Below are 18,926 nucleotides of genomic sequence, written 5' to 3'. Positions count from 1 at the left end.
TAGTCAAGTAAATATAGTCCAGGAAAAAGTGCAATAACGAATACAAATAAACATGCAATAACATTAAAATTCCCTGTGAAATGTGATGGAGTATACGTGAAAATTAAGAATAATACTAGGAAAAATCAATTGTTGTTATTCAGAATGAACAGAGATATTATTTATGTTATCAATAACAATAAGTATATACTATATAGACTTACATATGTAGGAACTGTATTTATAAAAAATAGTTTGACACTGTATATAGTCAGCTGCTAAAAATGCTCATCAACAAGGTCATTGGTCATTTATTTTATTATTATTAAAATATAATGAAATTATTCACTTCATGACAATATACATGAAAACATGAACAAACAAATATGTACAAAGACAAATCAAGTAACATAGTTAAAATAACAAAATCATGTTTAATTAGCCATGGTAGTCTGTCCGTTAATCTGGGGGGATAAAAAATGTAAGAGTGGTCAATATGGCAGTGTTTGACCTCATTAATCTCAATCACGTTGCTGTTTTTTTACACACGTTGAAGGAATAGTTGACAACTATGCAATTTAACAGTAGGAAATTATATCTGACACAAATTTGCTATGTTTCTTGTTAAAACTTGTGAAAAACAACTGCTAAATCCACATTCTCTGCTTTGGACTGTTCACACTTTTGTACATGCACAACAGTCACAACACAGTCTGTGTGGAATCCGATGGTAGAAATGGGCTTCTACCCACAACTTGGATTAGCGCCTTAACATTGATGAAAAACATGAAGCAATAAGAAGTAAAATCTTGTGTCACACATAGAACCGATGCTGTTCATACAAACTCAGGGGGCGTTAGGCATGGAGGTGTTAAGGGCTTTTATTGTGGAGGTGCATGTTTACTGCTTTTGACAAAAGTGGCATTACGCTCCAGAGTTACGGCCCTCCTTCCAGGCGTCTGGTTCAGTTCGCTCATATCCACTCCAGAGTCTAAGCTGGTTTCACGCCTCTCGACTGGCCTTCGCCGCCTCTGCTGCTCTGACACAGCGTAATGGATCTCAGCTAATGGTTTACCCTCCAGTGACACAAACCAGGCTCGAGGAGGCTGGGTTGAGGGGATTTTAGAAAGTTCTGCCAAGGTGTGCACCGAGTGTCTGCCACTGGCCCTTATTTTATTCAACGTCCCTGGGACTGACGCTGACTCCGTAAGGGTGAAGTGACCCCTGGATGTGCTGCTTGAAGTTGCAGCCTCAGAGCCCTCTAGAACCCCGAGCTGGTCCTCATTTTCCTCTGCCTGGTCCTGGGTGGCAGAGGGACCTTTTGGCAGAGTCTTAGTGTAGGTGTCTTGACTCGGCGGCTCAGCTGCAGACCCAGCGCAGGGAAGAGTGGACGACCTGCTCCACTGATCCTGCTCCAGCTGCTCCTCCAAGTGGAAGAATGCAGGAGCATGAAAAATGGCAACAGGCTGGTTGTAGAAAAACAAATTATCTGTAAGAGAGGCCGGAGCTCTGATCAGATCTGTGGGTTCGTTCAAACCCATCAGATCGTTCAGGTCAGTGTTTTGCCCCATTTCATTACGCCCAACCCTGATGGTCACAGCATTGGGGTTGGCTATTACATCGGCGTTGTGCATAGAAATAACAGTGGCATTGTGCCGATCATCCCCCCTTTCTGCTAATGAATGGTTCATTCCACCCTCCGCTGAAGATACTTCGAAGACTTGACAGTCACATGTTGAGGTGGTTTGGTCTTTTCTCATCACTGATTGGATCTTTGTTTTAGTTTCTCTCAGTGAACGTCTGTAGACAGAAACATTTGCATCAATCAAAGCCAGGCCAATGAAACTCACGCTGCATACACTTCATGATAACACAGTAAAAATACAGACTTTATAAGCATTAAATCTGCGAGAATAATGAATTTAATGATATCAAAGTGCTTCTAAAGGAATACTGAATCTGATAAAATACTCATGCCATGCTCATTCACTTAGCCACAACTTTTAGTAAATACTGTATGGACAAATATGAGCTGAAAGCCTCTGTTACCTGCAATAGAACAATAACCCAACCAGGAGACAGGTGACAGTAACAAGCATTCCTCCAAGGACAAACATCAGGAGAGATGAATGGTGTGAGATGAGGATGGCAAGTCCGAAGAAACCTAAAGCATATAGATAGTCAGAAGAATTAGTTTGGATGAAATATAATACATTCATACAATAAAAATGAAAATAAACAAGGTGCATTTTGTATGCATAATGTTATAAAGGCCATTAAATATATATTTAGCTTTTTTCCCACTGACCCAGACCAGTTTTGGTCCAATTATTTTCAATAAAAATGTAAAAATAAAATGTCTTTATAGTCATTGGGTTTTTTTTGTTAGAAAAAACCCCACAATCAGAGCAACTCCATTTTAAAATACCTTTAAAACAACCATTACAAAGGCGATGCTTGTCATTCATAAATTTCCATCTGACACATTTAATTTACTACCACAACATTGTCCTGTGACATTGGAACATGCCAAGGTTGGTAGTGTCAGAAAAAAACCAAAAAACTGTATTACATTAGATAAACATATTTAGGGTGAGAACTTGCCTCTGGTGGATGACAAAGGTGCTGCAATCCAGTAACCAAGGTGAGGTGCCGTGAATGTCCACATGAGTTTCCCTTCTACTGACACCACCTTCCCGAGCCCCTTTCTCATCCATCCACCTATGTTAAACAAACAGACAACAAAACAAACTCAACACTGTTTTTACAACATTGTCTTGAATTTTTTCCACAACTAGCACAATCCTGTAAGACCTTAAAAAGTAAACGTGCTCATTCCCTTCCAAAGACATTGTTAATGTGAAGGGAACGTAATGAAACAGCCTTATTAATCTATATCCCATATTACAGTTAACCACGTTTGTATCTTTTGACCGTTTTGTAGACCCAGAATGACCCAACACTTTCTTGAGAATCAGAATTAGGTCCTACGCATTAGGCCCCATCTGTATTATCTCTATATTTATGTTAACATATTTACTTATATCTATTAGCCTTCAGTTAATTAAATTATCTAAAAATATTCCCATTAATAAGTGGGAAGGATTTCTAGGTCAGATAATGAATATCACTTTGAGGAATCTTTACAGACCACCTTTTCTGTTTAGCCAATGCCATGCAGATCTTTTTTATACAATACATGCCAACACATAAACAACATGATCTTATTGACTTTTTGTTTGGACTTTGCGAGACAACAGTTAATTTGCCTCATGACATTTTGGACATGGGAAAGTTTGCTCTGGTTGGTGGACGGTGCTTGGTTTTGGCTCGCCGGTTTTCAACATGACGCTCAGGTCACAGTCTTTCTCAATTTACAGCTGAACAGTACACTAAAATATGTTTCTAAAAACCGAATGTTGATTCATATTTAACAAGCAGTGATGCTTCAGAGACTCATTGGCTCTGATTGGTGGTTTTTCCTCCTGGCTGATGCCATTAGGAGAACTAAAAAGAGGCAGAATAACTCAACGTTTTTATAGATTATCTATTTTATGTACTACAATCAGGATACAGTGACAGTTGGCGCAAAAATGACAAACATTTATTTTTATTAAAGTTACCAACTGTTGCGATGAGTTATGTCTCTGTAGAGGCCATGGAATCCTCCTTACTTTCCCAACTCTTCTAAAATCAAATAGGCTAGATTTTTGTGTTTGACTTTGAATTCTACTCACCAGTGGTCCGGTTAAGGAACCACGCTGGAACCACATTGGAAGCCTGAAGTCCACAGCTGTCTGGAATGCTGAGGCTGATCTGTATTGGCCCACTCACATGGAGCTCCGTGTCTCCTGAGAAAAGCTGCACACTGACAGCCGCCACCGGACTCAACTCCACACTGACGTATCCTTAAAAAACAGAGGAGGTAAAGCTTAAGAGGATACGTGGATTAGACCAACTGAATTCATGAAATTGTCTTAAATTAAATATTCATGAATAAACACACTATCTAAATGGTGACATTGTAACATTGTTACAATTTGAATGTGTTTATTACAGCCTCAGAAGGAAAATGTTCGTTTTTTTGGTAGAAATATGAGACAGTCCCGGTTCAAATGAGTATGTAATCTACATATTGTCTGCAGTGTTATGACCAATTAATTGTTTTCAGAATACTGTCACTGCATACCTGATTTACTGCTCATGATGCCCAACGTGTGAAGAAAGCTTTCCTCCTTTGACGGCAGCTTGGGGATGGTCAGGTAGGCTTTAAACGAGGTGGCATTACTGCTGTCTGTCAGATTCAGCAGGCTCTTGGGAAACTGGACAAAAGGCTGTGCAGCAGCATCTGCAACTACAGGAAAACTTGAAAAATAACAGCTGGAAATATGTGTACATAAAATATGTGTATTTTCCTTTCAGTGCCATAATTTTTGGACTATACAATGTGTTTCTTAAAAAGAAAGAAAAAAAGAAAAGAGTGAATTTAACAATATATACAGTACTCACTTTTGCCAGTGATCAGGACAGAATCATCGAAGAGCCAGATGTTCCCCGGATTCAGGCCAAGTAGAGACATGGTCACGGACGAAAATACTACATAAAAGATAAAATAGGAAGGGGAATGATGGTAAATTAGTAATGAGTACTTCCTTTAAAAATGTGCAGTTTTTTCCAATAGATGGCAGTGTGACATTGTGTTATATCTACCTTGGCACTGAGGCAAGAAATGGGTGAGTTCACTGTTCTGGCAAGGGCTTATCTAAACTGTTACTTGAAAAACAAACATTCTGTCCATCCTAAATTATGCGCAAACATCCCTCAGTTTACTGTTCCCCCATAAACTTTTTGTCCATCCGAAATAAGGCCCTTAGTTCCCTCAGCCCTATGTTCCCTCATAAACTTTATGTTCATCCCAAATAAGTTATGTGTTCCCTTCACCCAATGATCCCTCATGATCTAATTGTCCAACCCAAATTAAGCCCTATGTTCCCTAATTAACGTTTTTTTCCATCCCAAATTAGACTATATGTTCCCTCACATACTTTTTTTCCGTTCCAAATTAGGACCTTTGTTCGCTTAGCCCCATCCTTGGCCCATGTTAAAATCTGTCTGAGACTTCTTGAAATGCCGCAATAACAATATCCGATAACAGGCAGGCAGTTTGGCGAGTACTCATTTCCTGTTGGTTGGATTAGTTAGGTTAAGTCATGAGGAGTTAAACTGGTTAGGGTTAGAGTGAGAATATCAGGGTAAACCAATCAGGATTAGGGTTACAGGTTGGGGTTAGGGTTAGGGCGGATTATGGCTTTGACACAGTAGGAAAAATATAAGGATGGTGCAGAATTACATAAAATTAGCCATGTATTTTTAGAGCAATGGGCCTTTTGAAATAATGGACCATCAGAACCATAGCACCAGTGGATGTACTGATCTGAGGGAACATAGGGCTGAGAGAACATATACATGTTCCCCACTGAAGATGGCAGATGAGCAACAGAGACAGGGGGAGGCACATACACTCCAGACGTGGGTTATAAAATGTTCCCTACTAGCTTTGCTTGAGTGCTGCACCTTGTTAGGTTTCAAATGCAGTTGGGTGAAGAAAAAGTATGCCCTGCAATATCAACCAGTGTAGAAAATCACTTAAATATTTGAGCTCACATTTTCTATGATTGTTTTTTTACATGACCCTGTTTGAAATGTCCTCATTTAAGAAAAAAACCTGCTATCTATCCTTCTGTGTGGATTTTAAATTCAGATTCACATAATGTGACTTTGTGTGTCAAACAAACACACACAACCGATTGTTTGTAAGTTATACAATGACTTTTTAGAGGCTGAAACGATTGGTTGAGCTCCACCTCAACAGACAAAAGCTCATTATCTGTGGTGATTCAGCTAAACAATTCCAACATGGAGCACAACCACACTTTAAATATCTTACTTGGCATTCTGTTGGTTTTACAAGGCAGCAGTGTGCAAATGTAGCCATCCTTGCTGGCCACAATTGTGATTGGCATCCCAGTTTGGTAAGGTACATGGAGCAAAACACTGCCATCCTCCCCAGTTAGAGCGGTGTTGGTCCTTGTGTAGTTGATGTAGACCTCCACCGCCGCCTGGCTCAGGTACTGACGACTCAGCACGTTGTTAACCTGGACCTTTAGGTCAAAAGCAGAATCTAGGGAAAAATAAAAAATGTGGTTAAGACAAAGATGGATTTGGAATGGCAATAGTACTGCTTTTAAAAGGATGAAACAATTCCTACAAGTTCAGATTCACACATTATATACAAGGGATGGTGAAAATAATAAGAACACCTAAAAATATAATGCAATCAAATTAAACAGCACAAATTATAATCTCAAAAATTCCACCCCCAGCAAACTCTTAGCAAAATGTATTATTATAAACTCCTCGAAGTCAGTAGTTGTTGCAGATTGGACTGCATTAAAAGTAATTGTAAGGTGTCCAACTGCATGCTTTAACACAATGGAGTTGCCTGCCTTTCCAATTAACCTAGAAGGGACCTTATTGACAGCACAACAGGAAAAGTAATTTGCAGAATCCCTGGAGAATATCAATCAAGTAATCCCAGCAGATTTTACAGAGGTGGACACAAATACAAATGGTAAAATTGGCCAATTAGTTCAGCAAAGCTTGCATTCAAGACAACATTATGCTACATCAGCATGCAGACAGCTAAGTACAGTGCATATTTCCAATAATCGTTACATATTTTCAGGTAGCTCCTAGAGAATCCCATTTAGGGCCAAGTGATAATGTGTCACCTTATCCACAAACCAAATTAGCCACTCTCACACTGCCCACCGACACCCAATAGTGGGTCAACAAGACGACAAGACTTTATTTCTCAGAGGTATAGTGTTGTGTTGCATTACAATGAAGGGATGCTCAGTGATACATCAGTTGACCATATGAATAAATGGTGGTCATGGAAAAGATAAATATCCCACCAAGGATTAGTGCATGCAGGCTTTCATACACTGTTTCTATCTATACATATGAAAACTAATGCACTGTAAATTGTATATAGCCCAGTTTAACCCAGAATGAAGAGCAATAAAGATTACAAAGACAGGAGGTTAGGTTGGACAGATGGGTCCAAAAACACAGGACTTTCATCTAGGAGACCACTGTTTGTGTCAAGTGTGAAACCAGAAGTTAACGTTGACCTATTTGTCATACGATTTCAGTACTTCAAGAACAACCTTTCTGTAGTTATTTCAACCCAAACCCAACAGTCATTAAGTTACTATGAGGAACTATAGTTATTCTTAAGGCTTGTCATCAGAGCCACTGGGTCGGATCCTGTACCAGGTTCACCAGAAAGTACTTCAGCTCAGACTCCGTCGGGGCCTCCGGCAGCGAACAGCCCACCGCGGACCCACCCAGATTGGGTTAAGCTGCAGCCTTCAACTTGCAGTATAGGAAGCACGGGCAAGAGCAGAGCTTTGCCTCGCTGCTCCATCGGACTCCCCTGAGAGCTAACATCAACCCTGTGCTGCTGGAGGCCCAGTCCGTATTGCTAGGCCTGTTGGAGGAAAGGGAGACGCCTGCTGAAGTAAAATTAGGTTTTCTAAAGGGATTGTGGGGGGATTGTGTCGACGAGTGGTTGAGCAACACATAAACGTGGCCAGCTACATTGTCGGGGAGTCAGCGTTGAAGTGTTGCTCAACCACTCGTCGACACAATCCCCCCCGCAACACTTCAACGCTGACTCCCCGACAATGTAGCTGGCCACGTTTATGTTGCTTTTGCCGCTTGTGGTGCAAACATAGCATAACTTGTGTATTCTGCTGCCCCCAAAGTGACAAGAAAAAATTGGGACTTTCACCCAGGACATCGCCCTTAGTGTCCCGTATCAAACAAAAAGTAAATCTGGAGTTTCGCCGGTTAAGTAAAATTGTTACAATTGTTACGTAAGCAGGTCCGTTAAGGGCGGCTGTTATTTAATTATACTAGTTGCGGTGCTATGGTTGTTACTTTGCATTTTTATGTTATTATTTCAACACAAATCATGATCTTTTTTCTTACCTTAACCAAGTAGATTGTTTCACAAACCTAACCTATTGTTGCACAATCTTAACCACATGGTAACCAATGCTAGCGTGATCCGAGGCTGATATGAAACGTATTTATGAAACGTATTTTTGGTTCAGAAACATCAACAGTCTATGTTTCCCCTGGTTTGCAGAAACAAACCATGGCAATATGTTTTCTGGTGACATGAATGGATGTTCCGAACACCTGCAGTCATTCAGCTGTGAAGGTGGCCTAGCATTGGATTAAAACAGCACATTTAAGACCAAAAAACAACAGCAAAAATGATTGCACGGACCAGTTTTAAAAAAACTGGGCCTCAACAACGTCATGAATCCATGAACAGCTCTTCAAAAAAACTTCTAAGAAGCAATAGTACCTACTTTGTAGAGCTGCAAAAGTCTGCCAGGGCTGGGCAGCAGCCAAGGTATCTTCCTTTCACCTTTTGCCCTGCCATAAATATTATCAACTGAAGTGTACTGTTCCTATGCAGTCCGGTCCAGAAAGAGCCAGAGAGTTTTGGGAGCCATACATCTTAGCAGGCAGCTCATCATCAACCCTCCGCAGCTACAGTACCATAGTTAGTTTCATGCTAGGAGGCTATAAAAATGTCCTTACTGCACTTTTTATTAGTAGCTGGATACTGCAATATTGCTATAGCAGCTATCTCACTGGGTCATAATGTCTTCATTTTTCATTAATGGTGGCATTCCGACACTGATGCTGGTGTGATGCTGATAATCCTGCTGCTAAAAGACCAGAGCTTTACTGAAAACTTACAAAGCCATGCCTTATGTTACCAGCTTTCACAATATTTCAGTAGGTGCCAAAACCAGATCGTCCCATATCATTGCCTCAAACAATTCCCTTTGATAAGGAGCAGACAAATGCCAGGAGCTACAGCGTATTGGAGGAGTTGGCAATCTTTCTGCTAGAAATCTCCTTTGGTTTCTGCAACAAATCTATTTGGATAGGTTTCAAAAAAGAGCATATTTTGGGTAAAAATAAACCAGTTCTGGCAGAATGCTTTGGAGGCGAACTTCTCCTGTTGTGAGTAGCTGGAGTATGGAAGCCCATTATAATAAGCCTGTAGGATAAAAACAAATAAAAATCCCTTAGGTCATTATAATCAAGAACTATCTGATACTGTTGAGTTAGCATCTAAAATAATGACTAAGTATCTAAAAAATAATGAGAATCTTTTCAATATTCTGACTAAGTAGTGAGTTAGTCTCTAAAAAGAAAGACTTTTGAAAAAAAGAGAAACTATCTGAATATTTTGACTTAGTATCACAAAATTATGAGTTACTAACTTAATCTTCTGACTTAGTATCTCAAAATAATGTCTTAGCACCTCACAATAATGATTTAGTATCTCAAAAATATTAAGTAAGTACTCCAAATAATGACTTAGTATCTCCAAATAATGATTTAGCATTTCACAGTATTGACTCAGTATCTCAAAATATTTTTTAGCATTTCACAATAATGGCTTAGTATCACAAAATAATGGTAGGTAATCAAAATAATGACTAAGCATCTCACAATAAGGATCTTAAAATAATAGCTTAGTATCACAAAATAATGAGAATATAATCACTTGCGCTCCGATACGCTTTCTTCTGTTACACATATTGAAGCCCATTTCCACAAATGTTATAACTTACTGGCCCTTTTATTTTTCATCACAGTGGCAGAAATGGGCTTCCATACAGGAGTGCTTGGGTTTTCATCCTCAACATGAAAGACTATATTTGGCAGTGTTAGTGTCAACCCACTGGGATACATGCACCAGTGCAGATGGACAAGAGGATGCTTGTTTTGGGAGCTTTATGTATGCTCTGCTGTAGTGGCCAAACATAACAGAAGGGGGTCACTGGATCTGAAGTGGAGATGATTCGTGCCAGATTACTATAATCTCCCCATTTGGCGCACTGAACCACGCCACAAAGAGGTTTATGAAGTGGATTGAAATGGGCCGTCTGAGGCCGCTGAGGCAGATGAGAAATTGATCCCACATTGTGAGTGATATTGCTTGAATACTGTTATTACCGAGCAAATGACAGCAATGGTGTCCAATAAAATAATGCATTTACCGAAGTGAAGTGTTTTCAAACCATTTATTTATCCACTTGTGAACTCTTACTAAATACATTTTCATTCATAGAGCAAGGAAGATGTTTCCACTGATCAAAGACTAAATAACAAAGCTGCGTTTTCAAGAATTGAATGTGGCAAAAATTAGAATGGAAAGGTATTATTATAGAAAAACACCATATTTGCTTCGGCTGACGTATCAAGCAATTTCAGTGTTACATTATTATCTTTTCACCACAGATTGTGGTCAAAATCAAGAGGCGAAAACATGATGACTGGTCAGTTCTATGAGACCACCAGGCAGCACAAACAGATGGTCCAACAGGGACTTATCTCTGCTGACCCCCACCCCCCAACCCTCCCCACAAACATGCTTGTTTTTGTCCGTGTGTTGGAATTAGGCCATACATTCCACCGATGGAGGAAAACACAAGTGCACCCTTTCATATGTGGGCCAAATCGCCCTCGGGCACAAGTCAGCAATATCAAACTGAACTGAGACGAATTGAATAGAAAAGATGCTTAGGGTGGAGTCGGGTTAGGGCACAAAGGCTTAATGTCTGAACAACCACCAGTACTGTTGTCAAATAACTAAAATCCTCCCCTGGGGTGATTGATTAAATCTTTAAATCCGTTGCTTTGCCCATCATGAAGGGACAACAATAAATCTCATAAATGAGTGTCATCAGGATTATTTTTGGTGTACATTATTATATTTAAATATTCTCTTTTTGTTTAAAAGTAGAAGTGGAGAGTGAGCAATCCTTCTCCTGAGAGCCAACTCTGTACAGAAGGGAGGCTAAGACGAGAAGGCTTGGCAGGACACAACGCATGTCGGCGGGGTGGGGTGGGGGGGTCGGGGAGGGTGAGAGTGACAACAGCATGCTTGGGTGCATTTCCAAGTGTTTGGGCCGACAACGCAGACCCGAGGATCATGTGATGACGGATGGTAATGTACTCCCACAGCGGCATGAATAAGTCATGAATCAGTTGATGAAAAGGGTCACAAATCCCTCTTTCAGCTCCTCTCCGCCGCTCGGCTGTGAACAAGAACATTGCCATGACAAGCACATGCATCCGTGTGTGTGTGTGTGTGTGTGTGTGTGTGTGGGAGAGAGAGAGAGAGAGAGAGAGTGAGACACGCTTTAGAGAGGGATTTTTTCTCTTTGGAAATTAAAACAGCCTCGTGACACAAAGAAGAAGGAGTGTAAACACTTGATACGAGTGACATAATAATGCAGAGTGGGTAATATTAAGGGCCCTCTAAGTTGAGCATCCAAACACATGTTTAACAATAATGGACCAGTTTTTTTTTACTTTAATGAATATTTTGGCAATATCCTTTGAAGGGTTACTATTGTTACAATGTATGAATAATGCTCATATGAACTGATTAATTGCTGTGTGAGTGATGGGGAGGCAGTGAAAAAAAAGGGACAGATGGGAGAAGCAGTTAGTCATGAGATGACAGCAGCCAGCTCCATCATCACACAGGCTATTACTCATGAACTGATCAGCAGATTTGCGAGCAAATCCTGATACAGATGGTCTGGGCAGACAAAATGAGGACATGGGAGTGTTTAATCTGTTGGAGAAAAACCTATAATATGATGGTTAATAGAGTAGAAATAATAATAAAAAGTCAAATTACCAACATTAATCCTCATTCTCCAGCTACAATGTCATTTATGTTCAGCTTGCATCAAAGATATATAATGCACATTTGTAGGCCTATAATGATAAATCTGACAAGTTGGACTAGAGTTTAAGACGCCCAGTGAGACAGTGAAGGCCACACAAACCTGACAAGGCATCGAGAGCTCGTTGTCGGTGCTGAAAAGCCTCTTGTTTCATGTGATCCCGGTTTGAAAAGTTCCTGTCATTGATATGCAGAGACTGTCCGGCAGAAGTGAACTCTCCAGTCCCGTTCCCATCCCCGCATGAAATCAGCGCAGATAGCACACAGATCAACAGGCGCATGACTTTGGGAGGAAAACAAAAAAAAAAAAGCTGTAAATCGAAGTCACTTTTCATCCATCACAGGTCCAGTTTACATCCAGTTTATAACTTGTAGACGAACAGAGATGGCCACTGCGCCGCCATCCTCACGACTCTGCTGTCAGACTGCTCTTCAAACTGCGCAGACAAACTCCTCCCCTTTTAAACGGCCTCTGAGGCCCACAGATTATTATTATTATTATTATTATTATTATTATTATTATTATTATTATTATTATTATTATTATTATTATTATTATTATTAATGATTTATTCATAGAGTTATAGGATCAGTGCTGGTGATGCGTTTGAAGACTCATTTTTATAAACTGGCATTACATTTTTCGAAACATTTATAAAAAAAAAAAAGATCTGTTAGATAAAAGAAAAGAAATCTATTTCTTGACTGTTAAATCTATTTTCTGTGTTTATGTAAAGCACTCTGTAATTGTTTTTGTCTTAGAAAATATAATTTAAATATGTATAATCATAATAATAATAACAATAACACTTATTATATTTAATAATAATATTCTTATTATATCCTTTATTTATATTTTCAAAAACAAAAAAGTCTACAAGGTGCTTCACATAAACACAAAAAATACTCCCAATATGTGTACTACTACTACTACTACTACTACTACTACTACTACTAAGTTACTCTTCTTTGTAAATAATAGCTAAATGTTTATGTTTAGTCTTGTTCATCTTTGTTGTTCTTGTTTTTAGCTATATTTCTATTTATGTGTATTATGAGAGCCACAAAGACCAGAGTCCAACTCCTAGTATCTTCTCATCCCTGGCCAATAAAGCTGATTCCCATTCTGTTAAAAAAACAAACACTTGCATCAACGGATTTCTACCACTAGATGGGGATAATGCAATGCTTTACCAACTGAAACACTGAGTCTCAGTGAGCCATTAATAATCCCATACATTTTTTAACATATCTGATGAAAATCATGATAAAAACATTTAACCTGAAAGTCTGCCCTCGATTTGTACATAACTGTACTTTTGGTCAGTTGTGGTGGTAGTAGTGAATGACACATATAAATATAACTACTGCTATCAATGTGACTGTTAACAGTTCTGTGGGACTCCCTCCAGGTCTAATAAATAGATTCATTAAATATTTAACATTTATTCTACATCTTTTTTTACCTTTCTTTTCATTTCATTTTGTGTTCACAAAATGTGTCCACACTGCAGTCTGCACACCTGCATGCAAGCAGTTATCCTAGCTTTGCAGGAAACTGTATTTTCAGTCCTTTTTGTCCTTTTTTTTAAATAGCTTAAAAATACTCAATGGAGAATGAACAGATTTAGAGAAGTGTTTACTTATTGTATTGTATACTTGAATGTCCATCCTAAATGTTTCCAGTTTCCCCCTTTCTTTTTTTTTAATCAAGCTTCTTTGCTTTGTCTTAATGTCATCTTCAACATTTAGAAGAGGCCTAAATATAAACACTCCCATTCTAACCCGTCCACCTGTACACCCTGTCTATAATCATACTTTTCTAAAGGGGCAGACACATCAAAACATATTTCCTCATTCAGTGTTTTAAAGTTTGCTGAAAGCTGCAAAATATTCCATAGGTATTAAATGTGGTAGATACCTGGTGACTGTGAAGGCCACATCATATGATTCCCATCATTTCTAAGTCATCGACCCATACAGTGACCCCTTCCTGCCCTCTGAAGCATCTGCATTAATTATGTTTCCCCACTCATTTTTCAGTTATTTTTCTTTAATTTGTCACCTGTCCCTTCATATATTGCGTACTCTGCATTAAGTCAAGGTGTCAAACTATATCATGCACACACATCATCAGCAGGGTGTGCCGGGTTTGTGGCGCTTAATCTCTGATGATTTAAAGAACATCAACCACATTCCCGCCCACATTCAGAAAGCATTAACTGCAGACTTGTGCTTTTAGGTGGAACCTCGGTAACGAGTCAGAATTGCTATCAACAAGTGGATTCCTGCTCTGGTTGACCATTTATCAAGCAACATTCTTTGTGTTTTCTATTTGTCTTCCAGTAACCTTTCCAACAAATTACCCATTAACACCTCTTTCATGCAGTCAAGTCATGCCCTGCTTCACTGTATCATATCCTTCACCTTGCACCTGAAGATTGGCTCCTTTTAACGTCTGCCTGCGGAGCTTCCTGTCGGCCCAAAAACATGAGTGAATCCTTCCTCGGCTGGCTTCTTAGCTCTTCCTTGACAGAGGCCCACGGAGATGCAGTGAGCTGACACATTTGTCCTCCCAGCTCCGGTCCCCTCTGACAAATTATAAATCGGAGTCTAAACACACAAGCAGGAGGGATGGATGACAGCCTGAGTCTCCGGGATCAATTTGCTACAAATTAGATACAGTAATGGTTAATTTCTCATTATAAATAGCGGCATCTACGGGGACTGTTTTGCAAATCTGCTCACTTTCACGATGAAAATCTGTGCCCGCTCACTGATCCATCCCCGGCCGTTCTGCTCTATTAATCTTATCACAGTACAGATAGACTTGCTCTTTGTTTTTCTACTCACTGCCTAGTTCATTAGATTTTGCCAATAAAGCAAAGAGATTATTTTCTTCCACAATTTTTGATTTTTTGCTCTTTCTGGACATCATTTTCAATTATATAAATTTGTGGTCAGTGGTATTCAAAATAAAATGAACTGACAATAACTTGCAAAATAGAAGTTTGCCCTGTCTTTAAAGGTGTAATGTGTAACATCTGGCCACCTGCTCCAAAGAAATAAGGGGCAGCATTTCAGCTCTATTAATGGAGCCATACAATCTTAATGTACAGTCAGTTAGAAAATAAAGTCTCTTATTTATTAGTTTATTTGACCAAAATCCAAAGTGACAGAAACAAGCACTTATACTATTACTTCCACTTCCTCCTCCGCCGCCACCACACTACTACTTCGCCAGGGGTCTGATCACCGTGGACCTCCCCGACTCCCTGCTGGATCAGCAAACTTTCTGTTGCTGTCGTTACACAGGTTAGACCCCACCACGCCGCTGTGACTCCCAGCGCTGGGGATTGTGCTAGCTGAATGCTAACTGTTGGTTGCTACAGCTAACAATTTACTTGAGGCCCATCTTCCGCAGCCGCTCCCCGCCTTCCTCCCAGCTAAAGGTTGCAATTCCAGTTCTGTTAGACAAGTTTACATGCTTATTTGAATGCCAAGTGTTATTGATTTAGATTGGTAGATAAGTAATGAAAACATGAATCAAGTTAAAGGTTAAGGTTATTTTAGTTTTGTGTTGATTTTGACATCCCTGCGGACAAAAACGGTATCGTTTCAAAGCATCAGAATCCCTTTAGAAAACCTCTCATTTTACTGCAGCAGGGTCTGACAGTCTACCCTGTACAGTCCTGGTCCTGGTTCTCCTGTGCTTCTCTTCCTCAAGAGGGCCCAGCAGTTCGGCCTGGGCCTCCAGTCAGCGTAGTGTCTGCTGCCGGTTGCTGAGCTCCGACTACAGAGAAGCCATATCTTTAGAGGCATCAGTATGACATTTAGACCTTTCATAACCAGCTAAAAGTAACAGATAATCAACACACAACAATAATAAGAAATAATTATCTACTCTCCCCTGTAAAGAGCATCTAATCAGAAAATGCAATTACTTCCAAGGTTGTTTTTTTCCCCAGAGTTGCTAAGATTACGAGAATGTGACGTCATGTTTACACAAGACGGATCCTTTCATGCGACAACCCCCTTGGGGCAGCTCAATGAACCATCCCAATGTCCATCCTAAGGCGTTAAACCCTGAACCCTCATGGACTTACTGACGTCACCCGGTCAATGGTGCGTCTGTGAGAGACTGTAAAGGCTTGAAATGGTGTAAATACGAATGGGACAGCTCTTTGCTGCAACATATCACGTTACCTTGACCTTACCTATATTATGTACATCCATCCATCCATTTTCCGTAACCTGCTTATCCAGTTAAGGGTCGCAGGGTGCTGGAGCCGATCTCAGCTGTCAATGGGCGAAGGCAGGGTACACCCTGGACAGGTCTCCAGTCTGTCGCAGGGCAGACATATAGAGACAAACAACCATTCACACTCACATCCACACCTACGGGCAATTTAGAGTCTTCAATGCACCTAACCTGCATGTCTTTGGACTGTGGGAGGAAGCCGGAGAACCCGGAGAGAACCCACGCTGACACGGGGAGAACATGCAAACTCCACACAGAAGGTTGTCCAGCCCGGGAACTGAACCCGGGCCCCTCTTGCTGTGAGGCGACAGTGCTAACCACTACACCACCGTGCAGCATATTATGTACAATTGTGGGTATTTATTTTATACTTTTTCCTCATTGATTTCAACGTCTACCAGGCTCTTTTCTTTCAATAAAAGAGGTAGTTTCGAATAATCTATTTACTCGTTTTTGTAAAAACAGCTTCAATGACAAAATTAAATTTTGATGAATAAATATGTGTAATATAATATCTGCTTCATGTTTTTATGTTCCATCTTTAATCCTTAATGTTTCTGATTAACGTCTTCATGCTTCCACTGGTAACCCCGTGTTTCAGAATCAGAATCAGCCACATGAATGAAATGTGGAATTGTGGGTAATTCCCTTGGGCTGCAGAAAAGCAGACTTACGGAAAGAGTTCATAAAGGGCTAAAAATGTCTGCGAGAGAGCCCTCAAACACTCAACAATTTAACCGTGGGACAGCCCAAAACCCTCACAAACTTTGCATGAATGCGCATCAAAATACCCAAGGCCTCGAGTGTAGAGATTGTGATTCGGCCTGAATCTTTGTCTGCTCATGGACATTGACTCACTATCGCCTCTCGGGGTACAAGTGGTTTACAAGACAGGACGATATGCTCATTTCAATAGGTTTCTCTGACAAAATACATTGACGTCAGAACTGTAGTCTCTTCAAATTCTGTTGACTGTGGATTTTTTAAACTTACCACATCTTAAACATTGCACCCCCAAAAGGCTGAATGCTAATAAATGTTGGCATGACAATATCTTTATTTGAACATAATATCAGCATTGATTGCATTTTTTGTATCTTCAAACTTAAATTTTGAGTTTGAAGACACAAATGAAAAACTCCATATTTGGTCTGGTGGTATATTTCAATGGGAAAGTTCATAAGGTCCCTAAAAGCTACATTTAGTTCCTTTTAACACTTTTGAACACTTATTGCTAGTTCAGCCATTAATGACCAACGTCTGTAGGTCAAATCTTAACAGGAAGATGAAGAGATAGATGCAGGATGAAATAAAGTATTTTCTTTACATCGAATAAGTGGCAGTTTCAGTGCTATTAAATCCATTAAAGTAAAAGAAAAGTGGTTGTGCTGATATCATGTTGCATCTCAAACTACCTTTAAAATGAATATATCAGTTTTTAACAATATCATAAAGTATAGTATGTCTTAAAAATACTTATTATGACACGTTCTTCTGGTAATAGGTCCAAGCCGTTTTGGAAGCGACGACAGCCTGCCAGGTGAAGTCTGCAGCTGGTGGATTGGAGTAAATGAAAGGCTTTGCAGCTGTGCTCTCTTTCAAAATACCAGAGATGGACCAGAGGCAACAAACTGATGTGAGGGTGTAAGACAGGAAACACGACAAAGTGATAGACAGTGTCACACGGTGAATGCGCCCTTGCCCGGAGAGACAGGTGCATGACTTTCCATTAATACTGATAACATCAGCAAGGATGTTAGAGGTGTACTGACATGCCGCGGAATATAATTCAAAGATAATAAACACTTTTTAAAAGTTTAGAAAGTCAGACAGCCTAGAATGAGCCCATCATATATACATGAAGTTACGAAGTCTGCCATGATACACTGCCACTTTTCTACAGTAGCCCAGAATGGACAAACCAAACACCAGCTCAAGCCTTTTTGTGTTTTTAAGTTCCCTGTCGCCGCCGTAGTTTTCTCAGAGGCGTAAAACTGCCATTACGTGAGCCACAAAACAATGGTACGACCAGCTGCCGTCTGACTTCCACTGCTCCTAAAGTAGTGTTATATCAGTAGGGATAACCACTCAGAGAGGTGAACGGCGTTTACCAGGGTTTTGCACTTGCGGGCTAAAGTTAGTGCCGTGTTGGAAAGGGAAAAATGAGCGTGGGGTATTCAGTTGTTTGTAATCTGAATCCACACCACTAGATACCACTAAATCCTACTCACTGTCCCTTTAATTAATATACTTTTAATTACCTAAAATGGGCAAAATATGTGTCTAGAAATATAGCCTCTCTAGATGAAGGGATCTACGGTAACGAATGTAGGTCCGTTAGTCCGCCACTTAAAAAAACTATTAGCTGCCATGCAATTTGATGCACATTTTATTGTCCACAGTATGAATCAGGAGAAGACGACTACTAGCTAGTAAAAATGGATGCAAACAATGCTGGATTTTTAAGCGTCAGAAAAATCGGACTTCCCCAGTCCCAATTATGACTGAAATGTTGACATTAATGCCATTTCCAAGTCGGGAACTGTTAATTACGTTGACTCTGATATGAGAATCATTAACACAGATCTGAGCTGTAGATAATTAAAGAAACCTCATTTCTCTAGCAGAGCTTATATTTTGTCAACACTGGTTGCCCCTCCCTTTTGCAAGTGGTGAAATATTGCCTTTTGATAATGACCTACAGTAGTGTCTGTAAGCTGTCTTTAACTTAACATCCTGTTCTCCACCTCAGACAGAGGATGTGCATGAAGGAACGTCGCCTGACACTGTAATGACAGACTGATAAGGAGGTGGTGTGTAAAAAAA

General features: G+C 39.9%; 1 protein-coding gene across 1 annotated transcript; it reads right to left on the bottom strand.

Annotated features, from left to right (window-relative positions):
* Positions 1 to 432: 432 nt before the first annotated feature.
* LOC129105098 (protein FAM171B-like) lies at positions 433 to 12,120 on the bottom strand. Its single transcript, XM_054615985.1, has 8 exons — positions 11,943 to 12,120; positions 5,927 to 6,160; positions 4,489 to 4,575; positions 4,169 to 4,333; positions 3,717 to 3,887; positions 2,584 to 2,700; positions 2,029 to 2,143; positions 433 to 1,779 (listed from the first exon to the last, which is right to left on the bottom strand). The coding sequence occupies exons 1-8, from the start codon at positions 12,118 to 12,120 to the stop codon at positions 861 to 863; spliced, it is 1,986 nt and encodes a 661-aa protein (XP_054471960.1). The 3' UTR covers positions 433 to 860.
* Positions 12,121 to 18,926: the final 6,806 nt, after the last annotated feature.

The sequence above is a fragment of the Anoplopoma fimbria genome, chromosome 16, assembly GCF_027596085.1.
Source record: "Anoplopoma fimbria isolate UVic2021 breed Golden Eagle Sablefish chromosome 16, Afim_UVic_2022, whole genome shotgun sequence".
NCBI lineage: Eukaryota > Metazoa > Chordata > Actinopteri > Perciformes > Anoplopomatidae > Anoplopoma > Anoplopoma fimbria.
The sequence above is the reverse complement of the archived record's forward strand: the minus strand, read 5'-3'. Positions and strand labels throughout refer to the sequence as shown.